The sequence below is a fragment of the Magallana gigas genome, chromosome 1, assembly GCF_963853765.1.
Source record: "Magallana gigas chromosome 1, xbMagGiga1.1, whole genome shotgun sequence".
Classification (NCBI taxonomy): Eukaryota; Metazoa; Mollusca; class Bivalvia; order Ostreida; family Ostreidae; genus Magallana; species Magallana gigas.
In genome coordinates, this window is record NC_088853.1 from 59,124,113 (window position 1) to 59,148,921 (window position 24,809).

Sequence of the window (24,809 nt, forward strand, 5' to 3'; positions counted from 1 at the left end):
AGTTTTCGGTCCAAAACTCAGTACTTAGTGTGAAAGCACAGGTTATGCAGATTTAAGTTTGATGAAACCATGATTCCCTAGAGAAAAGTGGGGCCACAAAATGGGGGGGGGGGGTATATAGGAATAGAGAGAAATCTTCTTACAAGTACAACAACATAAGGGGCTTGGTATTTACCAAAAAAAAGAGTTGGATAAAAATTTGCAGATTTTCAATTTTTTTTTAGCAAGATCTACTGTACTTAGTTGTCAAGATATGTTGATACTGTAATGCTAATTTGATCAGAATTAAGGCAATTGTGGCTCAGGTGAGCGATGTGGCCCCATGGCCTCTTGTCTTATTGATATTCTCATGGAATTCTATCAAATATCGCCTTGTATTCAATTGGCTTCAGTTAAGTTCGACACGGAAAAAAAATCAAATGTATACGAATTGTGAAATATCAAACGAGTATATTAGCAATAACTTTTTACTTATTTTTCTTAAATGGTGTTGCTGACATATCAGCGTAACGTACGCAGTTAATGAAAGCGTTTCGTGTGTTTTGTGAGTATTTTTATATTTCAAATATGATGTATATACTTACATCAACATTGCATTTTCTGTGTTCTATACGATCTTAAATCATACAGACGATACAGTATCACTGAGATAAAATAAAACCGTACGACTGACGAAATCCAAAGTAAAAATACATTAAAAATTAAAAACCATGTACTTAGTGAAACTAGTATCTTTAGCAATGCAATTTTGTTTTCGTTTGCATTACTTGACAGTTGTTCATTCCTGCATGTCAGGTTGTAAATTTTTTATTTACTGCCACCCGGTAAATTAAAAATTTACAACATGACATACATATGATCCGAATAGAGAGCTCTCGGCGTAGCCTGGTTTGATTTTCCGATATAAATTGGGACTATAGTTTGATGATCCAAAAATATTCATGCAGCACATTTAAACGATTTAAAAAAAAATACATGTTAAAGATGCAATTGAAATTGATGAAACAGGAAATATAAAAAAAAACTTCATTGAGACATTATCATTTTTTAGTTGAAAAAATTCACAGGATCGAATTCGAAAACAGATTCTTACAGAGATTTATAATAGGAAAACGTTGACATATTTTCTTCATTTGAAAGTCACTCAGAAGACCCAAGAATATGTAAGAAGAACTGATTTCATAATTACGTAGACCAGGAAGCTCACTACCAAAATTGTTTATTTCATTATTTCCAAGGAGTATGAGTTTTGACTCTCGGGGTGGGTTGGATGTAATTACGGGCATATAGTGTAAATGCATATAATGTTTAAAAATCATGAACTTCATGAATCATCATCTTATCTACTCCCACACATCTGTAATATCCTTCGCAGTTCTACTTGGTCTTGCATTTGGTAAACAAACGAAACAGTCGTCAACACATGGGGCCTATGGAACTGAATATGCAGTAGACGGCAACAGAGGTACAAACATTTACCAAGACAAGTGTACACATACAGGGAATGCCGACACCAATCCCTGGTGGATGGTGGATCTACTGACTGTATATTCCATCAAATCTGTCAGAATAATCAACAGAGGCATAGACTATAAAGGAGGTAAGCGTACAAAGTATCAGCAAAGCAAAATAGAAATATAATGGATGGAATTAATATAGTTTTACATGTGTATTACTTTTGCTGTAATGGTCTATCACTTAGACTAAATCATTGATTCATGGCATAAAAGTAAACGTTATCATTTAATTTTTTTTTCTTTGAAGGTAGAATTTTATTACATTTTCTCAAATGCATTTGTTATAAAGAAATTTATATTCTTATATAACATACATAAGAGTAATATAATGAAAAAATAAATTTAAAAAATAAGAATAATTTTAAAGAATGCATTTCTTGAAACGTTGTTTTATTTATTTTTATTGTATTTTTTCACTATACTAGATTTTTCAAACCGGCTGCGGAATGTTACCGTCACTATAGGGATGACTGAATCAGACGTCAATACTCCCTGTGGTTACTTTGCTGGCCCCGGACTGACGGACGGACCGACAGACGGACTGACGGACGCAGAGGAAAGCTATAGTCCCCTCCGGTGAAACCGGTAGGGGACTAACAAGCATTCAGAGAGTATTGCATGAGCGATACATGTCCCATATTGGACACAAAGGTACACTTTTTAGTCCCCTACCGGTTTCACCGGAGGGGACTTTAGCTTTCCTCTGCGTCCGTCTGTCCGTCCGTCCGTCTGTCTGTCCGTCCGTCAGTCCGTCTGTCTGTCCCACTTCAGTTTTCCACACTTTTTTTCTTTATGCATTTGAGGAATAATATGAAGTTTGCTGAACAGCTTCAAAATGTCAAACTACAGATCAAGTTTACACTTTTGTAGCGTCTGATTGACATATTTTCGAGAAAATTAATTTTTTATATTCCAATTTTTTAATGTTCAGGTTCGTTATCGGGTTCGGTGTGTAACTGAATAAACGAGGCCAGTATGTAGTCAGTAATAATATCGTGCGTTACTTCTACCATTCCTTTTCCTGTACCATTACTATTATCATTTCTAACAAACAAATAAACTCTATAAAATAGTGTCAAGCATTGTGTTGTAAATTTAATCGGCAGGTTTTTTTTGTATTATTATTACAATCAGGTTCGTTGTCGGGTTGGGCTGTTTAACTGTGTGGTTTGATTGGGGGTACAGAAGACGGTAAGAAATGATATTGTGCATAACAGTGCATTGTTTTCACAAATTTTTACCAGCGAATACAGAATAGACTTGGCGAAATTACAGGAGATGAAATAAAGAGTATTATTTTACCTTTTTCCTATTAAATTTCTATATCAACTATATAGTTTTAATATCCTCTGTTCTTTTATCTCTGATTAAAGCATGACATCTCGTTTACAATAGCTCTGAAATAGTTGTGTGCTTGGAAGCTTTCATAGAATAATACAAACCGGTAGGGGACGTGTATTGCTTATGCAATACTCTCAGAATGCTTGTTAAAATAGCATGTCAAATGTTACAGAAATAATGTTGGCGGAACTTAAAAAAAAAATAATTATTCTCTTTTTAATCTGTGAGCAAGCTCAACTCGTAGTAATAAGAGGAAATTTGCACGAAATTTGGCTCCTTTTTTTCCCTTAAAGTGGGAATGATGTCATTTTCATTTTCTGCTTGTTTTAACTTTTTACTTTCTAATTTATCAACACTATACATCGTCTGTATTTTACATCTTCTAAATCTCACAATATCAAGTATTGGTTTTTGTTTTTTTTAAATTTGTATCCTTGATTTTAGCTATCCGGAAGTTGGTATAGTCACAGGGTTTATGAAATAGAATTTCTGTTACAAATGTTGTTATCAAACGATATTTTAACAAATAATTAACCATTCAAATGCTTATTAGGTGCGCCCTTTACCTTGCCAAAAAAGTGAACCAAGTTTGATAATTCTTAGTCCGTTGTTAAGCATGTGCTTTTGTAATTTTTTAAATAAACACAGATTATACAAACACGTGTACATGACCTTAAATTTATCTTCCTGTTTTTTTTCCTAAGTATGAGGAAATAAAACAAGCATGTAAGACGCAAAAACAACTACGTACATTATTCAAAGTTTACAGATCTTATAGGGTACGATAGTGTAGCGCCTAAGATTTTACTGAATATCTTGTCAATTGACAATCATTACTTTTATTTTAGGAGAGCGATGGATCATAGTGTGTTAGCCATTTACACAATACCTGTACTATTGTTGTACATTGATACAACGTACGCATTAGGTAAGTTTAGCTTCTCACTTAAATGCATTTAAGATTCCACGATTATACCAACATTTAGAAATTTCGTCAGTGTAATACATTAAAAAATTGTTTAACACAACTAAAGAATAAAATTAAACTAGATGCTGTCATTAGACAGTAATACCCGCACCAAGTGTTTGCCCCTAAATAACACTGTTTTGTACCAGTTTAATCAAAAATAAAGGCCACATGCAAGCTCCGGTAATACATTCAAAAAATATAATTTAATAACTGAAGGATGAGATCCTTTCCCACATGATAATACACATGAGCAGCACTTTATGTGCAATTTGAGGTTGAACTGTTTGCAGTGAATTTTCAGTTAATCAATAATCTTAACATTTAATGTCATAGAAAGTATAACGGTCTATATAATTATTACAAACAAAATTAAAAATTAAATTATGCACCCTCCCCGTGGCGGTTGCCGGTTTTAGATTTGCTTCTGTGTGTCTAGAGAAGAGGTGGGAGTGAGGGGTCCAGACCCCCCCCCCCCCCAATGAAAATTCATTTATACCAATTGTAAAATTACCAAAATTAACCTTGGACCCCCGTGCCTTACAGACATGTAAACGCTCTAACCCATTGCGCTTCAATGTTTGGTAACATTATCTGGGGGGTAAATATTTATTTAATATTTAATATACTTTATTGTTTATCTCAATAGGAAGTATACATCACAATATGCAGGTGTCCTGCACCACCTTAAAGCTGTTACTTACGTAATAAAATAGTGCAAGTGGATTTGAAGAATAGGTCAAAAAAATACATGCATGTTACAAATAACTGATCTTTGTGTGAAGTTACGTACACAACACAGGTCTGCAGGTCTCATTAGCGGGTACTAGTTTTACCCAGCTCTTTGATTAGATGGGTTCACGTGTATACATTTATGTCTTTGTTTCCATATGCAGAAAAGGATTAGTTAAGATCAGCTAAAGGAATTCATTATTGTGTTTTAATTGGATTATCATTATGATGTTGACCAATATAGGTAAGCATAATACATGTAGTAGCAGAAGCACAATATAATGAGATGCCAGCATACATATAAGTTCTACTTTCACTTTCTAAATGTGATCTCCCTTTGACAGCATACTGTATCGTCATCTTTTAATATTTAAATAAGCTTATCATAGTTACCTATTTTATCGCATTTGTAAAGTTTCTGTAATTTTAGTTGCAAAAGTTATTTTTTCATTTGTCAGACTTGCACTATTGAGTTGACCCCATCTTGACCCTGTATAAACAATTTCTTATTAAATGTGTGTATCACATGTAAGTAAGTGTACTAGACAATTATTTATCTATTTCATATGAGTTATAATAGGAAGGAAGGAGTATTTCTTTCTTAATGTATTATAATGCATCAAATACAATGTAGGTCATGACCTTATGGGACTGTTCTGACCCCACGAAACAGAAAAATATAAAATATCTTCTAATGTCATTCTGATGCATTAACCCCAACTCAAATTTGCTACTGCACACATGTAAGAATGTATTAAGAAGACTGAATCTTTAGAACTAGGTTAGATGGAGGGGGGGGGGGGTGAATGTAGGGTATAAACATTTATAATTTTAATCATTTATTGTTATGGGAGAACAGTGTATATTTGAGTTTGTCTGGGGGTGGGGGTTCCAAGTCATATATTTGACAATTTTTTAATGTAATTTAAAATAAGACTTAGCCATACTACAGTCATGAACATGAATAGTATAGAACAAAACACAAACTAATACATGTATATATACATAAGACGTATTACAAAACATAGATGATTGATCTATATCTGGGTTCTTAAATCGAATCATATATCATGTACATATTATATTATTGTTTCTTTGTTCAAGGCATTTCAGATGGTATGTAGGCCATGATCCCAAGTGCTCATCCTGAAATTATCAAATATCATAAAAACCATTGAGATCCCCACCTTAATCCAAATATATTATTCCTCCTTAGGTCATAGCGCATCAAATCATTATGGCATGTAAGTCATGACCCTACGGGGTAATCCTGACCCCCTTAGAATCAGAAATTGTCAATTATCTTTACATTATTGATGTTTGATGATCCTATCTCTATTTAATCTTTAATATTAAGTCTCCCTAATGAAATTTGGAGACTTATTGCTTTTGTATAGTTCTTAATACATGTATTATTATTCTTCGTCTTCTTCTTTTCTTCTTTCCCGCTCTGAACTTGTTTCTCAGATTGCTGAACAGAATTGTAAAAAAATCTAGGATATGATAGACCTGCATATCCAGTTGTGCACTCTGTTTTGATTTTTCTCATTTAGGGTTAGAGAACCACTTTTCGGGGGGGGGGGGGGGGGTGTCAACAGGGTGTGGGGTCTAACATTGAACCTTGTAGGAAGAATCGTAGACTCTATTTTAAATGGTAACTTGAAAACGGACAAAGATAATAATACATGTATAGGGTTTTCATAATCATATATTGACTGTTACTGGCAATATATATAGGGTTTATTAGATCGGACCCCTGGGGTCATCCCCGCCCCCAGGAATTTGAAATTACCATATATCTCAGAAACTGTTATAATCATGACCCCTAAACCATATATACATACATGTATATATATTCATGTTTTTGATGTCAAGGGGCATCAAATGTTATGTAGGTCATGGGCCCTGTGGGTGGTCCTGACCCCCTCACAAAGCAAGTCCCTTAATATCTTTAAAACAGTGAGATCCCCACCCTTAAACCATATACAGTGGAGCCTCACTTATCCGGACACTTTTGTCCCCAGGCCAAATCGTCCGGATAGGTGAAGCGTCCGGATATCTGAATTGTGATATTTACCTTTAATATTTATGGAAATATAACTCATAAATAAATTATACAATTAAACATTTTATTTTGATAGCCATAAGGACTACCAAAAAAAGTTGAGTTTTTTTTTAAATTAAGAAAACAAAATATTGTTAAAAACATTATTTAAGGTATGTTTTTTCCACAGGAAAGCAAGCACTACATTCGACAAGGCAACACTTTACGCTGACAAATCTTTTTCTTCAAGCTAGCGGTGATCGCAACTCTCGCTCTCTTGGCCGGTGGTGTTGACATGTTTAAAGCTGCTCAACATTTAATGATTGAAAATGGATGAAAAATCTATATATATTCCCTTATTGATAATTGTCCAAGCTTTTTTTCATTGATAGAACTTACCCAAGCTAAGTTTTACGTATCCATCTTTCTATAGAGTTAATTGCACCCAAGCGATATTTACAAGTAGCGTGAACACTCATCCACGCCATGTTTGGCATAAATTATTATTACACTGTTAATTGAACACGCGCTATAAAATTAATGTAGATACCCTGAACATCCCAAGCGGTCTTAATAACTATCGTAAACAGAACTCAAATTATCAAATTTTTCAATTCAATTACGTTTTAAAATGAATAGGCGTACAAACGATCTAATCACACTACGATTAATAGAATTTTAATTCAATCAATAGATGAATTTTTAAAACACAAATTTAACAATTTTCATGACATTTTAATCAAACAATAACAGTTCATAAGTTAAATGGCGACAATTAAACATGTCGCATCCATGGTTATCGTAATATCCTCGGGCGAGTACATAGCGTGACACAGGTGACCCCGATTACCGGACGAAGGCATTGTTTCAGATGTTTTTACACCAATTTGCACTTGCGCATAAAAAACTGTTGTGCCCCCGAACACTAAAATGTGACCGTCCGGTTAAATGAGGTAAAATTTAAAGGAAAACTGTATTATGTGGTAAAATTTGACCGTCCGGATCCGGAACGCGGAATTCCGGATAAACGAGACAAATTATTGTGTAAAAATTCCGTTCCCAATAAAAATCGACCGGAAAGTGAAGCGTCCGGATATCTGGCGTCCGGATATCTGAGGCTCCACTGTATATTCTTGTTTCTTATGTCAAGGGGCATCAAACGGTATGTAGGTCATGGGCCCCGGGGATGGTCATGACCCCCTTCGAACGGATGTGCTCGAATATCTCGAAAACGGTTAAGATCCCCAACCCTTAACCATATATATTCTTGATCCTTAAAGGGCATCAAAAGGTATGTAGGTAATGGGCCTCAGAGTTAAATTTAATTTTTCAAAACCGTAATTCACATCTATGGAACAGTTCCTATCATATCCCAAGATATGATGTGTCTATCTATTAAATCATAAAAGGAGTTCTATGATCTATGGGTTTTTTTTAAGTGATAAACGTCAATTTTCTGCTACTTTTTGACTTTCTGGATGAAATTTAAATTTTTAAAACCTTACTGCACATATATAGAACAGTCGCTATCATATCCCAAGATATGATGTGTCTATCCATTAAATCATAAGGAGCTCTTGGATCTATGTTGTTTTTTAGTGATAAACGTCAAATTTCTTCTACTATTTGACTCCCTGGATGAAATTAAAATTTTTAAAACCTTATTGCACATCTATAAGACAGCCTCACTCATATCCCAAGAGATGACGTAGCTACTCCAAAAGTTGTTAGAGGAGTTCAGGAAACCATACTTTTTTTGCAAAAAAAATCATTTTTTGTTGCCCACTGATCCCCTTAATAAAAAAAATCTGGAACCTGATCACACCTCAATATGACACCCCGAATCATATTCTAGAAGATCATTTGGCTACTGCCAAAAAAAGACGTTTTTGAAACTAGTTTTTTTTGTAATAAAAAAACGTCATTTGTCAGCCATTAAATGACCCGCAGGACAAAATTGAAAATTCCGAAACCATGTTGCGCATCTACAAGATACCCTAAAACATATTCCAAAAGATGATTTGTCTACTGTTGAAATTGTAGGAGGAGTTCGAGGAAGAAGGTTTATTTTGTGAAAAAACGTCATTTTTTACCAATTATTTGACCCCCAGGACTAACAGAGAATTCTTTGAAAAAATTATTTAATACGAGGGTCAATATAAAAATCAGAAGAATATATTGTTCAGTTAAGTCATAACTAACAGGTTAATCTAAGCAACAATACTTGTTTTATTGATAAACAAAGTTTCATTCCACTTGATGAAAAGGTATTTTTGTTGTTTCCAGATTTTATAATCAACATGTTTTGTCACCAGGGTGCACGGTAACGTCAAGATAATTCATGCACAGTTAATAGAAATACAAAATATTTTACCCCTAATTTTTTTTTTATCTTTTATCATACAACTTTATACAATATTTCACTTGGAATCTAATTTGTTCACATTTGTTCGAAAATCATAAGTTAGTTCCTCGATTGAAGTTTTCTTCTTGCATGTCTCGACGTTTACAGTAAGGAAATCCCTGAATGTCAGATGACGTTGTTTATTTTTTTACAGGGGTCAAAGTGTATGCGTGTGTCTACCTACGGCCAGGTGCAATAATAAGCACGTTCTCTAATGTATGATTCATTCACGTGATCATTATACCCCTGCAAACAAAAATTGGGGGGGGGGGGGTATATAGGAATCATCTTGTCCGTCCGTCCGTCTGTCTGTCCGTCTGTCTGTGCAATCGTGTCCGGTCCATATCTTGGTGGTTCTTACTTCACACAAAGATTGCTCATGACCTAAGGGTGTGTCATGACCATGACCTAAGGTCATTCGGGCAAGGTCAAGGTCACTGGCAGAAGAAATGCAAAATTCGTGTCCGGTCCATATCTTTCTTATAGTGAAACATTGACATTGGAAGTTCTTACTTCACACAAAGATTGCTTATGACCTAAGGGTGTGTCGTGACCTTGACCCAAGGTCATTCGTGCAAGGTCAAGGTCATTGGCAGAAAAAAATGCAAAATTCGTGTCTGGTCCATATCTTTCTTATGGAGAAATATTGGAAGTTCTTTGTTCACACAAAGATTGCTTATGACCTAAGGGTGTGTCATGACCTTGACCCAAGGTCATTCGTGCAAGGTCAAGGTCATTGGCAGAAAAAAAATGCAAAATTCGTGTCTGGTCCATATCTTTCTGATGGAGAAATATTGGAAGTTCTTTCTTTACGCAAAGATTGCTTATGACCTAAGGGTGTGTCATGACCTTGACGCAAGGTAATTTGTGCAAGGACAAGGTCACTGAAAGAAAAAATGCAAAATTCGTGTCCTGTCCATATCTTCCTTATGGAGACGCATTGAATGTTCTTACTTCACACACATATTGCTTATGACGTAAGGGTGTGTCATGACCTTGACCCAAGGTCAATTGAGGAAGTTCAAGGTCATTGTTTCGAAAATGCTAAATTTTGTCTGTGTCATTTCTTGTATTAATGGAAATATTAGAAGCTAAAATTTGACACAAAGCTTGCTTTCCTCAGGCCACATAAAATTATTTTTAGATTTTCATCCCCGTCTCTCTGAAAATGGCCTGCCCCGATGAAATTTTTATTTGGAAAAAAAAATGTTAAAAAAAAAATTTCGGAAAAAATCGGGCTCAGTATACCAATAATTCAAAATGTTTAAATATTAAATGGCTGCTTGACATATGGATTTCGTTTGATTCGAGTTTAATTTGAGTCATGGTTGTTAAAGGAAGGATGCAAATGTCTTCATGCATTAACAGTGAACTTAAAATAAAATGGAATTAAAGGATAGAAATTGGTTTGTTTACTCCTATTAGCATTAACAGTTTTAAAAAATAGAACAGTTGTTATTTATCGAGAATGGTCAGTCAAATAGATTCAAATATTTTCTATAAAAGTGGCGGACATATCGTGATGGCGGACATAATGTGACTCAACAAAAGTCAATGTATATCCATTTATCAATATATCCATTTCCTATCTCAGTATTTATTGCATTTTCTGATGTCACTCTTATCTTGATTGAGTAGGAGACACAAGTTATCTAATTATGTGACGTATATGAGTTAAAAATAAATCAAATACGGTCTTTTAACTTATAAAGTATCTAATCTGATTAATATAACTGAAATATGATACGTCTTCAAAATTAAATTGAATACCATATTATTCAGAAAATCTAGCTCTCGGGAAACCTACTTGGGAACAACATCCTTGGCCTGAAACAGAAGTAGACTTCGGTAGCGAGAACGCTGTTGACGGTTTGTACACTGACCGTGGCCAAGGAGGTCAGTGTACGATCTCTGAAAATAAACAAAGCACTGCTGAGTGGAGGGTGGACCTAGGGAGTGTGGTCAGCATCAGTCACATCGACATCCACTACAGGACCGACAATATCCCGCGTAGGTGGTGTTTTAAATGTCTTTACTATATCTTACCTTTGATATTTCCTTCACATGATCAAATTTTATTTAATAACTAGATTTTTATTCATCTTATTTTCGTGAATTTTTAAGCCTCCTCTCTTTTTAACGTGTTCGGAAATTCTACCACTGGTGTCTCTATGTATAATTTGCTCTTTGTTCTGTTGTATGTTTCTATATCAATTATTTTAAAGCTATGGACTTATACAAATATGTCTTAAAGCTATCATGAATTCATAAAACTACACGTACATGGGTATATATACCGGTCGGGAAAATAATGGAAATTTTTTCCGACCGAGGCTTCAGAACTTTATACTAATATATTCGAAAAAATATAAAGAAAACCGTAATAATGATCAATAACGGAGGATATTTTTCTGTAATCATTTGAAAGTTAACCTTATTATCTATTCGGATAAATTAAGGCATTTCGCTAATAAACTACAAAATGCCTGCATCAGAGGACTTGCTTGAGCCTTTGGTATTTCAACACCTGTGTAATGATGTCCGTAAGGTATAATTGAATTTTATGAAATTTACCAAAAACCTACTTTCATTTTCGATAGACAAGTCCGAAATGGCAAAAATAAGAGTAAGGTGGTGGACACGCTTTGGCGGATCCAAGTCAGGGTAGTCTCGATCAAAATATATACTTGCAATGAAATAATATTGAATGATTACGTAAAGAGTTAATTTATATACCGTGAGCCTATTTAAAGAAAACAAAAAAAGTTAAGATTTGACAAATGTCGAGTAAATACAATGAGTCGATTCGTTTCTTAAGTGGGCGATTTTAGTTTTGATACTCGCTTGCGAAGCACGACCTCTGTTGACGGAATGGAAATAGAACTTTCCAGAACGGGGTAACTAAGAACGCGGATTGACTCATTAACGAAAAGTGTAGGACGAGTTTTTCATGTATCGCGGGCAGATACCTTGGATCAGAATTCGACTAATACAAACATTTGGTAAATAAAAGGGAACAATTATTCCGACTTAAGTATTAATGGAAAGAACTTTCTAGAGCAGGCGTCCAGAAACGGGTTGCCTGATTGACATCATGGCGGAAAGTGAAGGGCGAGTTAACCATCTGGCAGGTTTAAAATATGACTGCAAATGAATAATAATGCACCACCAAGCGTGTTTTAATTCTATACATTTTCATACCACGACAGATTGGTTGTAAACCATAGACATTAATTTGTAAACGTTAATGAACAGATTATTGTATTCTACGTCTATGTCATGTTGTAAATTTTGAATTAACCAGGTGGCAGTAAATAAAAAAATTACAACATTATGACAGCTTTATAGAGAGATACACTAAACACCCATTCACTGGTTTGAATAAATACAATTAAAAAAATCAGTTTGATTTTCATTTCAATTTAAAAAATAAATAAGATAAAGAATATTAAACAGTATATACAAAAAGGAAACAACAAAATATGGTTAAATATATTTAACATTTCATCATAGTAGTTTGTAAAGTGATAATTCCCGCGCTTGCGCGGTCATCATCTTGTCTTACATATAAATTTGTGTTGCGCTGTCTTTTTTCCATCGCACATCGAACATTATGTCCCCAGTCGCACAGGATCCAAAGAAACAATAGGTGATACGCAGCAATGTTAAGGCGTCCCGATGCTAAAATACGACTGGAAAACGATATTATTTGAATCATCGGCTAGCGCAAACATTGTATTTTGAAAGGGAGTGTGTGTGAGAGGGGGAGGAGACCGCCCTAAAATCAAGACGAATAACAATTTTAAAAAAATCAGTAAGTTCACGAATTCCCAAAATCCAGGTTCGTGAAATTGTGGTGTCGTACATGTCTATCTTAATTTAATCAGAATTATATATATATGCGTAATTTCCCTATATTAGCGTTGTCCTCAGGAAAAAAAAAATAAGAAAAAAGTTAGAAATTTATATTTTTATATTTGATTTCTAGAATAAAATCGATTTTTAATTCCATGCCTTACTTATTTTCATAACAACTTTCATTTCCGCTTATCAGGTAGGGTTGTTTTATCAGAGAATTCACTATACTATCATCCATCCGTTAGCTCTAAAATTGACAAAAATGTTACCCTTTTTAATTCCCATTTAGTGAAGGTTTCTAGATATGCTTAATATATATATATATATATATATATATATATATATATATATATATATATATATATATATATATATATATATATAACGCTACTTTTATTTATAAATTAAGTCTTGTCCGCGAACTTTACGGACAACCCTCGTACTGCACGATATTCTCAGGGAAAAGCATGTGTGATGTTTAAGAGTACGACACAGAGACACGTTTTAAAAGATTAAGGATTTTTTAAATAATTAAAATTAAAATATAATCATACAACGATTAAAGTTAAAGAACAAAATACAAAGTTGTAATTTGTTTGTTTGCAAGTAGAATTGGTAAGCAAAGCATTATTGCCTCAAAATGTTTCCTTGGAGATCACTTTTTTTGAGAGCATCTGTTTTTATTTGTGAAAAGGGGTTACTTTTGAACTTTATTATATTTGATTTCTTACTAATCAGTTAAGAGAATTTTTGTTTTACTAAAGACTGTATATTTCAATAATTAATTGCTGCGTTACATTTTATGCCTTCATGGTTACTACATATCTTTAACAAAACAAAAAACTAACATCAGGATTAAAATATTTACTCAATATTTGTTCAAAGTATTTTATCAGTGGGTAGAATAAATCAAACAAACAACTATCAATTAAAACATCTCTGATGATTATTTTATGTAAATGTCGCTATTTTCTGTTTAGAAACATTTGGAACGATCATTCAAGATTTAAAAATATAATGAAATATCAATGTCACTGTACATCTACAGATATCAATTCAACATTGTTTCAGTCCCTTCACAAGAAATGCGATATTGCTCGCACTTGTCAAATCAGTTTAAACATGTCATGTTTACATTATTACTCTTCTTCATCATAATCCAAGTCAACTTCGCTAGCATCCAGAATTGTGTCTGTTGAAAATGTAACTGCTCTAGTTGGATTTTCCTAATGGCGCTCATATCCCAGGAACCAAATGACAATGGCGATGTGAGAGCAGCAACCAACTATCCTTGCACCAACTTTGCAAGTATAGTACCAAGATGTAATAGGTTCTTGAATGTCGTTGGGGTCAAACTCAACCCACAATGTATGGGTTACACTTCTTACGTGCCGTGATTGAATTTTCACTTTAACAAGATTCTGGTTTTCCTTGTGAATTAGAATGTTGTAAGACCCATTACACATAAGTTCTTTTGAATATGAAGGAGCTTGTTTCACTTGGTAAACTCCCTGTGTTATATCACGGAGACTTTCAATTGAAAGCTTTGGGAAGTTGTCAAGCTCAGGGTCATCTTCTCGAAGTTCTTTAAATAAGATTGTTCTCTTGTAGAAATGTTAGGAGTTTCTTTGGTTGTTGTGATTTTTGCAACCTTTTTTCAATAATAGGAGAATTTTGGTCATTAACTGGTGTCAACGGATCCCAAATGCATTGCAGAGTGCACATACAATACGCACAAAATCACCAACTGCTGGAACAAGTGGGTTTGGAACTGTTTTCCCTCAAATCTTCCATTGCTTAATTCGACCATTCGCACTTTTAACCACCCAACGGACTTTTGTTATTAATCGAAAGAGGTTAGCTTCCTCTGTTGAATGTTGCTTTGATCCATTTTAAATGGGCATGGTCACGATTTTGGTCAAGTTTTATTTTTCTGTTTTTATTATTTGCAATGCTTTAGGAATGCATTTCTAATGATCAAACGAAATTTAGGTGGAAGTCGTTGAGTTTTAAGCAAGATACAGGGCTTACAATTCTTCGTCATGTAAACAAGGCTCGTGCCCTGTTTTTGTTTACATAGGTTCAATATACCATTAAAAATCTTTATAAAGCTGATTTGTCTATGTAATTATTCATTTAAAGCATAAACAAACAGTTCCTAACGATTAACACATTCATTTTAGGTCTAAAACTGGAATTTTCACTTCAACATTCAAAATGTAAACTAACGTTTTGTTTACAAAACGAAGAATTGCAAGCTCTGTTACTCGCTTATAACTCATCAAATGACACTCACATTTTGGTTGCCTATTAAAAATGCCTTGCTGAAGCATTGTAAACATTAAAATCGAAAAAATAATTTTGACCAAAATCGTGACCATGCCCCTTTAAGATAAAATGGCATCTTGACGTTTCTTCCAGAAAATCGACAGCATCTGGGAAACCCGTGTCTACTATAAGGATATCATTTTCCTGAAACCAATTTTTGGCAATTTCATTTGTAAGTAACAAGTGTTTGTTATTGCTGCATCATTATTATGGTAATCTGCAAAATAGGGTCCAATGACGTCGAGAATGTTACCATCTGTCCCTACGATCATCATGGGTTTTAGCAAAGGCCAATTCTTGTGCATGCTATATGATCTTCTTTGGAAACTATAATCCGCGCTCTTCTGGATATATATGTAGGTGATATCGAGGACTGTAATGGCATCACTAATGTTAGTCCCAAACAACTCTGAAGCGGTCTCAGTCGTTTGACTTCTGCAGAACTCATTGTGGGAAATATATTCAAAGCCAAGATGTAAGGGCACAAAATCATTAATCAATGCCTTTCGAACACTTGTGATAGATAAGTTCTAATGGATCTCACTTTCGAGTTGTGTAGGGAAGATAATGAACTCGCCAAGTCCTGAAATTGTTCTTTGTTGAGACCAGTAAGGGTGAAGTAATCTTCTGATGTTAGAAAAGCTGGATTATCGAAGTTAAGATGGCTGCAATTGGCGGTCATCATTTGGCGAATGTTGGTGACCAATTGACATATGTCACTTCTTGAAAACCAGTTCTGATTTTTCCTCGAAGCTATCAATCTAAGAGCATGTCTGTTGAAGAAGCCAAGTTCCAAATGATGGCTGGAACATCTATTATCTGAGTAGACAAAAATTCCAGTTTGGATAAAAGCATGCGTTGATGTCGACTGGGGAATTTGTACAAGTCGAAGTCGTCTACTTCCATCCCGTCTGCAGATAATTCAGTACTGTGTGTTCTAGGAATAGAACGGATTTGTAGAGAAATAGACTTTGGACTGTTGAATACTGCGGTAGAAGACTGTTGAGGCAAATATTCAGCATCACCGGATGGCTCTGGTCGAGAAAGCTGAACCTTGTCTTGGGTTCGTAGACTTCTGTTAACCCGCGCAGTACATGAGTTGCACAATACATCGGTTTCCAAGCAATCCTTTCCAGTGATTCGTTTTACATATCGTCTGAATTTTATGCCAGGTGGAACGTATCGTCTCGAGTTGAGTTTACAGCGTCTATAGCATAAACAACAGTACTCCTGTTTTGGCATCTAAAAAAACAAAATGATATGCTTATATTTCTTTTTTGCAAAATTATATAGAGACCAATCATATGTTTCTGTATACAGTTGTACATTAGTGAGTTTAATCAATAATTTTAAAGCAAACAACATGTTTTTGCAATGATATCATACTACAATCTAGATATTTCTGTCAGTGACAATATTTTAAAATCTAATTGATACCAAATCATGGAACCACTTTGCGTGTAAAAAGAGAAGAGTTTAAACAAACAAAATAATATCTGGAAAGCATATTACTCTTCCATTAAATCGAAAAAGTTGATCTGTGCAAATTATTTGTATTATATATTTCACACACACGTGTAATAATTATACAATACAGCAGCAAACTTATGAGAAAATAAATAAATTAGTGAACAATAATTATTTATTTTTTATAAACAATTTTAAAAGGGCTAAGACTTTTTTTAATTATTTATAAAATTTTGGTACATGAAATTTTCATCATTATAGTTATAATTACATAGCATGTTTTGAAAGAATGGGCAGACTTTCAAATGCACATCTATAGTATGATATATTCATAAGTGTACATTTTAACGTTACATGTGTAATAATTATTATATAAATCATTTGTGATAAAAATATTTTGTATATGTGCTCAACAAGCTCAGTAAAATCCTACTTTTCATGAAAAAAATACATATAAATTATATTATTATCACAACTCCCCTCCACCACCAGTTCTATCTTTATGATATGCAGTAAGCCTTTTTCATTTATTAATTGCACGAATGGCAGGCCTTATGTTACTTGCAGAACTTCGTGCATGTATTTTGCTCATTAGCTCCTATTCTAAAAGACAATTAGAAATAATAATATCAGAAAGTATATATGAGAATTTTAATCTAAAAAATCTGATACATCATGTATGTACGTTTTTTTGGACCTGTGATGTATGTAAACATAACAGCATGACAGCAGACGATATCGATTTACGACCGGGCTTTTAGATCAATCCTTTAAATGAAAGTTCAAATACAAGAAAACAGAAATCATTGTATTTGTTTAATATACATACCTGTCTCGTTGTATTCAAGCGGTGGTATTCTTTAAAAAATTGGGATCCACGCCCGACATTCCGTGTTTATACAAGTCATAGCAACGATCTATTTTTAGAGACCGATCTCGATCAAAATAAAAAAAAATTGTTGCTATTATTTAAAGATTCATGTTGTCTACGTGTTTTTATTGGGAAATTTGTAAAAATGTACCAAAAGTAGGGGATATAAAGTATAACATTATCATCAAGGACCTTAGAGTGCGCCTATCCTTGACGTCGGCATGATCGACCGAGCATCAATGTTTTAAACATTTTTTCCCTTGTTTGATATGTGCGACTTTTTGAACAACTTTCACATTTTGCACGTAGATTTTTTCTTAAAAAATCTTTTTTCTTAAAAATTCTTTACACTGTGAAAAAACCATTCTTGTTCATGGAGTCGCATATGTTAAAATTCGCCCCAAAAGGTGTCACCGACCATCATTTATAGCATTTTCTTGAAATCTAGGGTTAGTTTATACCTCTATTTCGACGCATATGTAATTGCGTTTTTTAATAAATAAATCAAGAATGAAAAAATTTTGAATTTTATACTTTAAAATGATATCAATATCAAAACATGTTAACAGCGTTAAAATTTTTACAAATTACGAGGGCCAAAAACAGCCAAAACTATATATAGTTCTTTTTATCCTGAATTTCATAAACCTGTAGGCACCTAGATCTTGAACTTAAGAAAAAACATAGCAATGAATTGTCATACAATAATAAATCTTTGCAAAACAGTTGATATAAATTCTCCGAAATATCCTTTATTAGTTAGCCGATATAACCTAAACTTTTTTTAAAACTCTATAAGAGAACTCGTGAAATAGAAATTGTGTTTTTTCTTTCTCAGAGCCTAGTCCTTATGTCAACCGAATGGCGGGATTCTTCCTTTACGTTTCCAATACAACATTTAAAGAAGATGGTTATCTTTGTTTCCACGAGATACAGACTGTAGCAGGCACACCGACAGAAGACCAGACAATCAGATGCTCCATTCACGGACGCTACATCATCTACTACAATGAACGAAGACAAGGCATGGTTTATCCTAGCTACTACTCACAGTACGCATACAATGAACTGTGCGAGGTAGAGGTGTACGGTGAGTATTAAACAAATATACGTATCGTGGTGGAAAAAAATGAATTAGCATGATTATTTAAGATACTGTATTTAATGAAAATATTTGATAACTTATCTAAAATGCCTACACTTTTAAAACAATCCTATTAATTAGAAATGTTTATTTAACAAATGTTCTAAAAATTAACCATATCAAACTGGATTTACTTAATTGCCGAACGATACAATTGATATGTATAATGTTAAAATTTAATAAATAAATTTAAGCTTCAATAAATCTAAAGCTATTATTTTTTCACCTATTCAGTGTACGATATTAATTTTTAATCAACATCAGATATATCACCAGAAGTTCAAACAACAATCAAAGCCTCTTTGCCTTTTACAACAACTTCTGGTTTGTTATCAACTTTTGAAACCTCAACTATTGAATCAACACTCAAAGATCATCCAAAGTCATCGTCTTTCAATACAATTGAATTAATACCGCCTAATGTAGCTAACCAATCAACATTAGAAACACCGAGCACAACACTGTCACTTTGTAAGTTTTTTTTCCCATAAATTCACATTTTTTGGTTGTTATCGTACTATATGATTTTCTGTAAGCGACACATATATCAAACACATTTAAACGAAAAGTAAAACTCAATAATATAAAAACATAGTACATGAAAAATAGATATGATGAATGATCTTTTATGTGTCAGTGGGACCAATTTTTTTCAAAGCAAGAAAGACTTGCATCATGTTAATTATAAAAAATAACTTCAAATATGGTATCGTTTTTTATAAAATGGAGTCGCAAATGATGTTGCCTCATTTGGTATTATGTGCAAACGTTTTATTTCCATTAATTTCATTTTGATCCATTGTTATTGTTTACGGGATAATCATGTTGTTATTAAATGGTTCATAATATTGAGAAATAGCATGCTTAAGGACAATGGTATACAGACTTATATTCAAACATGTATCGCGTTTGATTATTAATTGAAATTAGACTATAAGTTCATAGATATATGTTTCAGTGAAAGAGAAATTTACTGAAATTACAATTTCAGGTGTATTAAAAATACTCCACTTTAAAAGTAACAGCTTAGTACTACGTGAAGGTTCCTCTGCTTGGTTTGAATTCCTAGTCCTAAATAACACAATGTATGAGAGGAAGTGGTTTCATGATGGAAACTTAATTACCAGCTCGTCTACAAGATTTGTTATAACAACATTTCTTACAGAGAATGGCACATCAAAAAATACTTTGCATATTGCAAATATTTTACAAAGAGATAAAGGTAACCTTTTGGAAAACTAAGAAATATCTAAAGATAGGAAAAAAATGTAAGGATTAAAAAAAGTTTGTATATTCACTGACTTTATTTCAGGGGAATGGAAAGTAGTGATTTCAAATAGCCTTAGATACACAACAAGGAGTTTAACATTAAACGGTAAGACTTACTTTTAAGAACAAGTAGTTTATTTTTCCTTTGGAGGTTATTCCTCGTTTAACTTGAAAAACAATCTGAAGTAAATTTATTTTAAAAAAATGTATAGTTTGATTAGTACATGTATTATAACTTAAAGGTATTATTGTCCATTCGTTCAGTTATTCCCAGACTTGTGATTCAGATGAAACCAGAATACGACTTCTCTATACTGAGTGGTGAAGGAATTAATCTTCAGTGTATGGTCAGTAACCCAGAGTCCCTGATCGATGTAAATAATGGGAATCTTATTATAAGAAAAGACGGATCCTTATTAGCAGGTATTGGCATTTTTTAAAATAAAATTCTTTTATATCGTAACAATAGTTTAACAATTTTTCCGTTGAATTCACCTTTTACTCTATTAAGTCAGAACATTATTTGCTTCACTAGATGTTAGTGAAACAAATGTGTCCATTAAATGGAGCAAGTCGGCAGCAACGGGCGCTGACTCTGGAAGTTATACCTGCCTACACACCGGTTATCCAGACCCTGTTTTTGTTTCTATAAATATTATTGTCATCCAACCAGGTAATATTTGTTTTGGACTGTAATCAACGTCGAACTTTAACAAACGAAGCAAGAAAGAAGTTTAATTTTATGTATTGGATATTTTCTACTTGTACATTAACAGTTATGTGATTAACAATCTGTAGAACAAAAAAGATGCCAAAGTGAGATGTCGGATGGCATATTCTGGACTAATACACTTGCAGGATCAATTAAACAAGAAACTTGTCCTAGAAATAAAAAAGGTAGAACTCTTCTATTTGTGATGCATCAACAGTTTAAATTTATGGTGGTTTTCTATGATATAAAAGACATTTTTTAGGAATAGCAACAAGGTATTGTGATTTAAGTGGAGTATGGCAGTCACCTAGCCTTATTAATTGCACGAATGAAATTCTGATGAATGCATCAACACAAGTGAGTTAGCCTTTTTATTAATTTTGTCTTTTGGCACAAACATATGTTGTTAATTAAACACAAGTGTTTTCTAAAGTTTTAAACGAATTAGTTGCATTCTTAAATTTTGCATATATTAAAATAGTTAGATAGTATATTAAAAGACGGTATACAAAATACGGACAAGATTCAAGAGACGGTAAACAGCACCCTGCGGCTTATGAAGAACCTTACGTCGTCCAACGAAATCAGCGCTGGGGATCTAAGCGCCTCTCTCGATATCTTGGAGAAAATTGTAACCGTCACAAACAATACGGGATCAACTATAGAGGAAGATGTAAGTTATGTTCTTACAACTCTTACAACTCCTTTGTTGTTTGTATCTTGGAAGGTTTTAATGCTGAAGGTATTCATTTTACGATAATTACAAGTACATGTAATCCTTGATGTATAAGAATAAATGCACTGTAGTATACGGACTTCAGTTCTTGTCATCATTGTTAAAGTTAAATCGTTATTAACGATGTTGTTTATATGGTCTGTCCTTATTATCTGTGTTGTATTAAGCAGATATATACTTTTAGACAAACTCAACTTACTTAAAACATGCCATAAAGCACATTATTGCCACTACTGTATGTCGGCTGATTTACTCAGCCCATATTGGTAACTGGCCAAACATACATTACCATCAAATCTCACGTTCCATTTATGAAGATATGTCAAATCTTAGTTTTGTTTATCTCTAAAGATTAATCACGTAGATCAAAAATTACCAATAAAGTATCTATCAGCTGCATATTTAGAAATTTAAAAAAGACAATGTTAAGTTTGATTCCGATTTGAAAACTGTATGCTTTAAATTTAATGCACATCTGTTTATTCACTTTTACATAACATTGTCTCTTACTTAACACATTTTTGGAAGATCCGTGTTTTGTACATTAATTGAAGGTATTTTATTCCGTTGTGGACAACGTTTTATCGACTAATAATTCAAAATCATGGACAACTGTCAGTGAAAAGGTAAACGAATCTCTTATATCATATCACTTTTGGATGAATATTTCTCTTTTGACAAATGTTTCAATGAAATAAAAAAATGATGCAAAACGTCATTCAAATGCACTATGAAGTGTAATATAGGATAAATAATGCGAGTTAAAAGTATTTTAATCTTTGCAACAAAACTCACTAAAGTTATCTCTTTTTATGTCATACAACATCAAGGAATAGTTATTTTTTATTCGATACACAGGTATATACAGCATTCAAATCTTATACATAATGCATTATGTTTAGACAGAAAAAGACGCTAGTTTCATTTTAAAGAATATGGAACGCTTTGGCGAAGTTGTCATTCAGAACGACAATATAACGCCAACTGGGTACAGTGGATTTAATTTCGGTAAATGTTTAGCTTTACACTATTCACAGCAGTAATATTTTCTTCATAATATGATGAAATGCATGTTATATTTGGTTTTCAAATAAAGATTTGACGATTTGGATTTCAAATATAGATTTGACGATCAACCGTACACAGCTAGCTGAAAATGGAATTAGATTTCCAGAACTACATGTACAATCAAAGAATGACACAGTAAATGTTGAGGACGTTTCTACTTTTCTGGAACTACCGAAACAAGACCAAAAGAATGAAGATTGTATGTAATATTGCAAAAAGATATTTTGCACGTTTTAAGTAATCTTTTAAAATAAAAAAAATTCTCCGGAAAGAATGTCGGCATTAAATCAACAATGTAAAATAATGTCAAATAATTTCCCATACTAATTATCGTAAAAAGTTACATTCACCTATTAACACTTGCAGTTCTAAAATAAATTCTATATATGAGCGGAAAAACAACTACGTAAATGTATCATTAGCTTGCAAATATGAAACCGTTTTGTTTCGGTCCCCGGTTAATTCGGTTTATTCAACCCGAATAATATGCATTGATCGTTAACAAAACACACTTTAGAAACTTTGATGAAAAAATATACACAGGTTTATTTTTGATTTGCCAATATACGTTTGAAACCCCATTTTCTTTATTTAAAGTCATAGTTGTAATACAATCATACCCGCCTCGATTTCGGGGGGAACCTTGATAAGGGCAGAATAACGATGAATCGTGAATATGGCCTATTTCACCGAAAGAACCACGTAGTGTTATTATTATTCACATACTTTACAAAACAATTGTTTATAAGCGCACATAAAAATAGATATGAATTCGGGTCAAGCAGCATTAATTTGTAGCATCTGCAAAATTCTAAAGTGTTTTAAGTAAAAAAAAACCCCGAAAATAGTAGATTTTTTCAAATCATATGTTTACAATCACATTGTTCTCTGTGCTTTTTAGATACCAAAAGTCTTAGTGGCTCTAAACACAAATATCTATATTTATCAAGTATCTTATTCAAATAAGATACCACAAATAGAAAATCAATATGATTTGTAAAATATTTTATATGCGATTTTCGGTATTTATAAATTGAAATTGAATTAAACGTTTTGTAAAAAAAGAGGGTATCTTGAAGTCATAAATGGCAAAATAAAATAGTTATCCGATTATGCATGTCTTGGGGGCTAATTGTTGTTATTTTTTAAATCTATGGTACAATATAAATTTATGACGAAAAAACGACAATATCAAACTGTCAAACATCTAAAAAAAAAATCCAAAACATTGAAAATTTTGTAAAAGAAATAAAAATCTCAAACTTGAATCTAACATGATTATTATCAGACGATACCTGGGCAAAACTATATTATACAGTAATATTTATAATTTAATTTTCGTAACTTTACAGCGCCTATTAACTATGTAGCTGTTATATATAAAACAGTGGCAGAAATTTTACCGTCTAGTTTAGGCAGGTACGTATTTCTTTATGCATTCAAGGTTAAGTTTGACATTTCTTTTATGAAAAAAATCACAGCATTTCAAAGTCTCATAATTTTATCGATTGTACACTATTTCAACCCAAAATCTATTATAATATAATCTTTTAAAATATCTACTCTATGATCAATATTTTCAACTTGCATTAAAATGTATAAGATTCATAATACAACAGCGCCCAGAAGGCTGATCAAGAAGAAAAACAAAAGACAAATACGGTCGTCAATTCACCGATACTGTCCCTTACAACACAAACTGGATTGGGAGTGTTGGTTCCACCGCTGAATTTAACGTTTAAACATGCCGAGAATGTAAGTATTAATCAAAGTACTGAAGAACTGACGGGAGTTGATTTTGTCTATGTTTATTTCTTTTAAAATAAATGATATGTTATTTTGCATGACATTTTTATATTATGAATATTTGGACTTTTTCGACGAGAATATCGAGAAACCCCCATATGAATCATGTTAAATAATATTTAAAGATAAAATTAATTCAATCAAACTATGTATCGGTAATATAAATATATCTCGAAAATTGTATGGATCCAAGCAATATTGAATTCTAGTCTCGTTCAACCAAACGCTCAGCTGACACCGTAAATCTCCGACAAGCAAGAGAGACTCTCTGCTTGTTGGATATTTACGGAGACAGTCAAGCGTCGAGTTGAACGAGACTATATTGAATTCTGGCGTAGGAATACATTCGACTACAAATAAATATCTGAATTGTTCGTACCATTTTAAAATCTGACTAATTTCAAGGTATTTATAAATAAGTTTCCTTGAAAAACAATGCTTAAGCATACATTACATCGAATTTATCAATTATTTTTAAGAACTAAGTCTTGTCTGCAGCAATGATTTGTGCTGAGGTCCATACACTGTTCCACTTTCGGTTTGTC

General features: G+C 33.1%; 1 protein-coding gene across 1 annotated transcript in view; it reads left to right on the forward strand.

The window, feature by feature from the left end:
* Window positions 1-3,643: 3,643 nt before the first annotated feature.
* LOC117685755 (adhesion G protein-coupled receptor L2) overlaps window positions 3,644-24,809 on the forward strand; it is a 33,079-nt gene continuing 11,913 nt past the window's right edge. Inside the window, exons 1-16 of the mRNA XM_066078321.1 lie at window positions 3,644-3,786; window positions 10,788-11,015; window positions 18,368-18,619; window positions 18,938-19,144; window positions 19,665-19,895; window positions 19,986-20,048; window positions 20,207-20,365; window positions 20,478-20,615; window positions 20,741-20,839; window positions 20,917-21,011; window positions 21,136-21,327; window positions 21,945-22,016; window positions 22,293-22,398; window positions 22,514-22,657; window positions 23,811-23,877; window positions 24,078-24,213. Of these exons, the coding sequence (XP_065934393.1) occupies window positions 3,714-3,786; window positions 10,788-11,015; window positions 18,368-18,619; window positions 18,938-19,144; window positions 19,665-19,895; window positions 19,986-20,048; window positions 20,207-20,365; window positions 20,478-20,615; window positions 20,741-20,839; window positions 20,917-21,011; window positions 21,136-21,327; window positions 21,945-22,016; window positions 22,293-22,398; window positions 22,514-22,657; window positions 23,811-23,877; window positions 24,078-24,213 (2,262 nt within the window). The 5' untranslated portion in view covers window positions 3,644-3,713. The remainder of the gene's footprint in view (window positions 3,787-10,787; window positions 11,016-18,367; window positions 18,620-18,937; window positions 19,145-19,664; window positions 19,896-19,985; window positions 20,049-20,206; window positions 20,366-20,477; window positions 20,616-20,740; window positions 20,840-20,916; window positions 21,012-21,135; window positions 21,328-21,944; window positions 22,017-22,292; window positions 22,399-22,513; window positions 22,658-23,810; window positions 23,878-24,077; window positions 24,214-24,809) is intronic.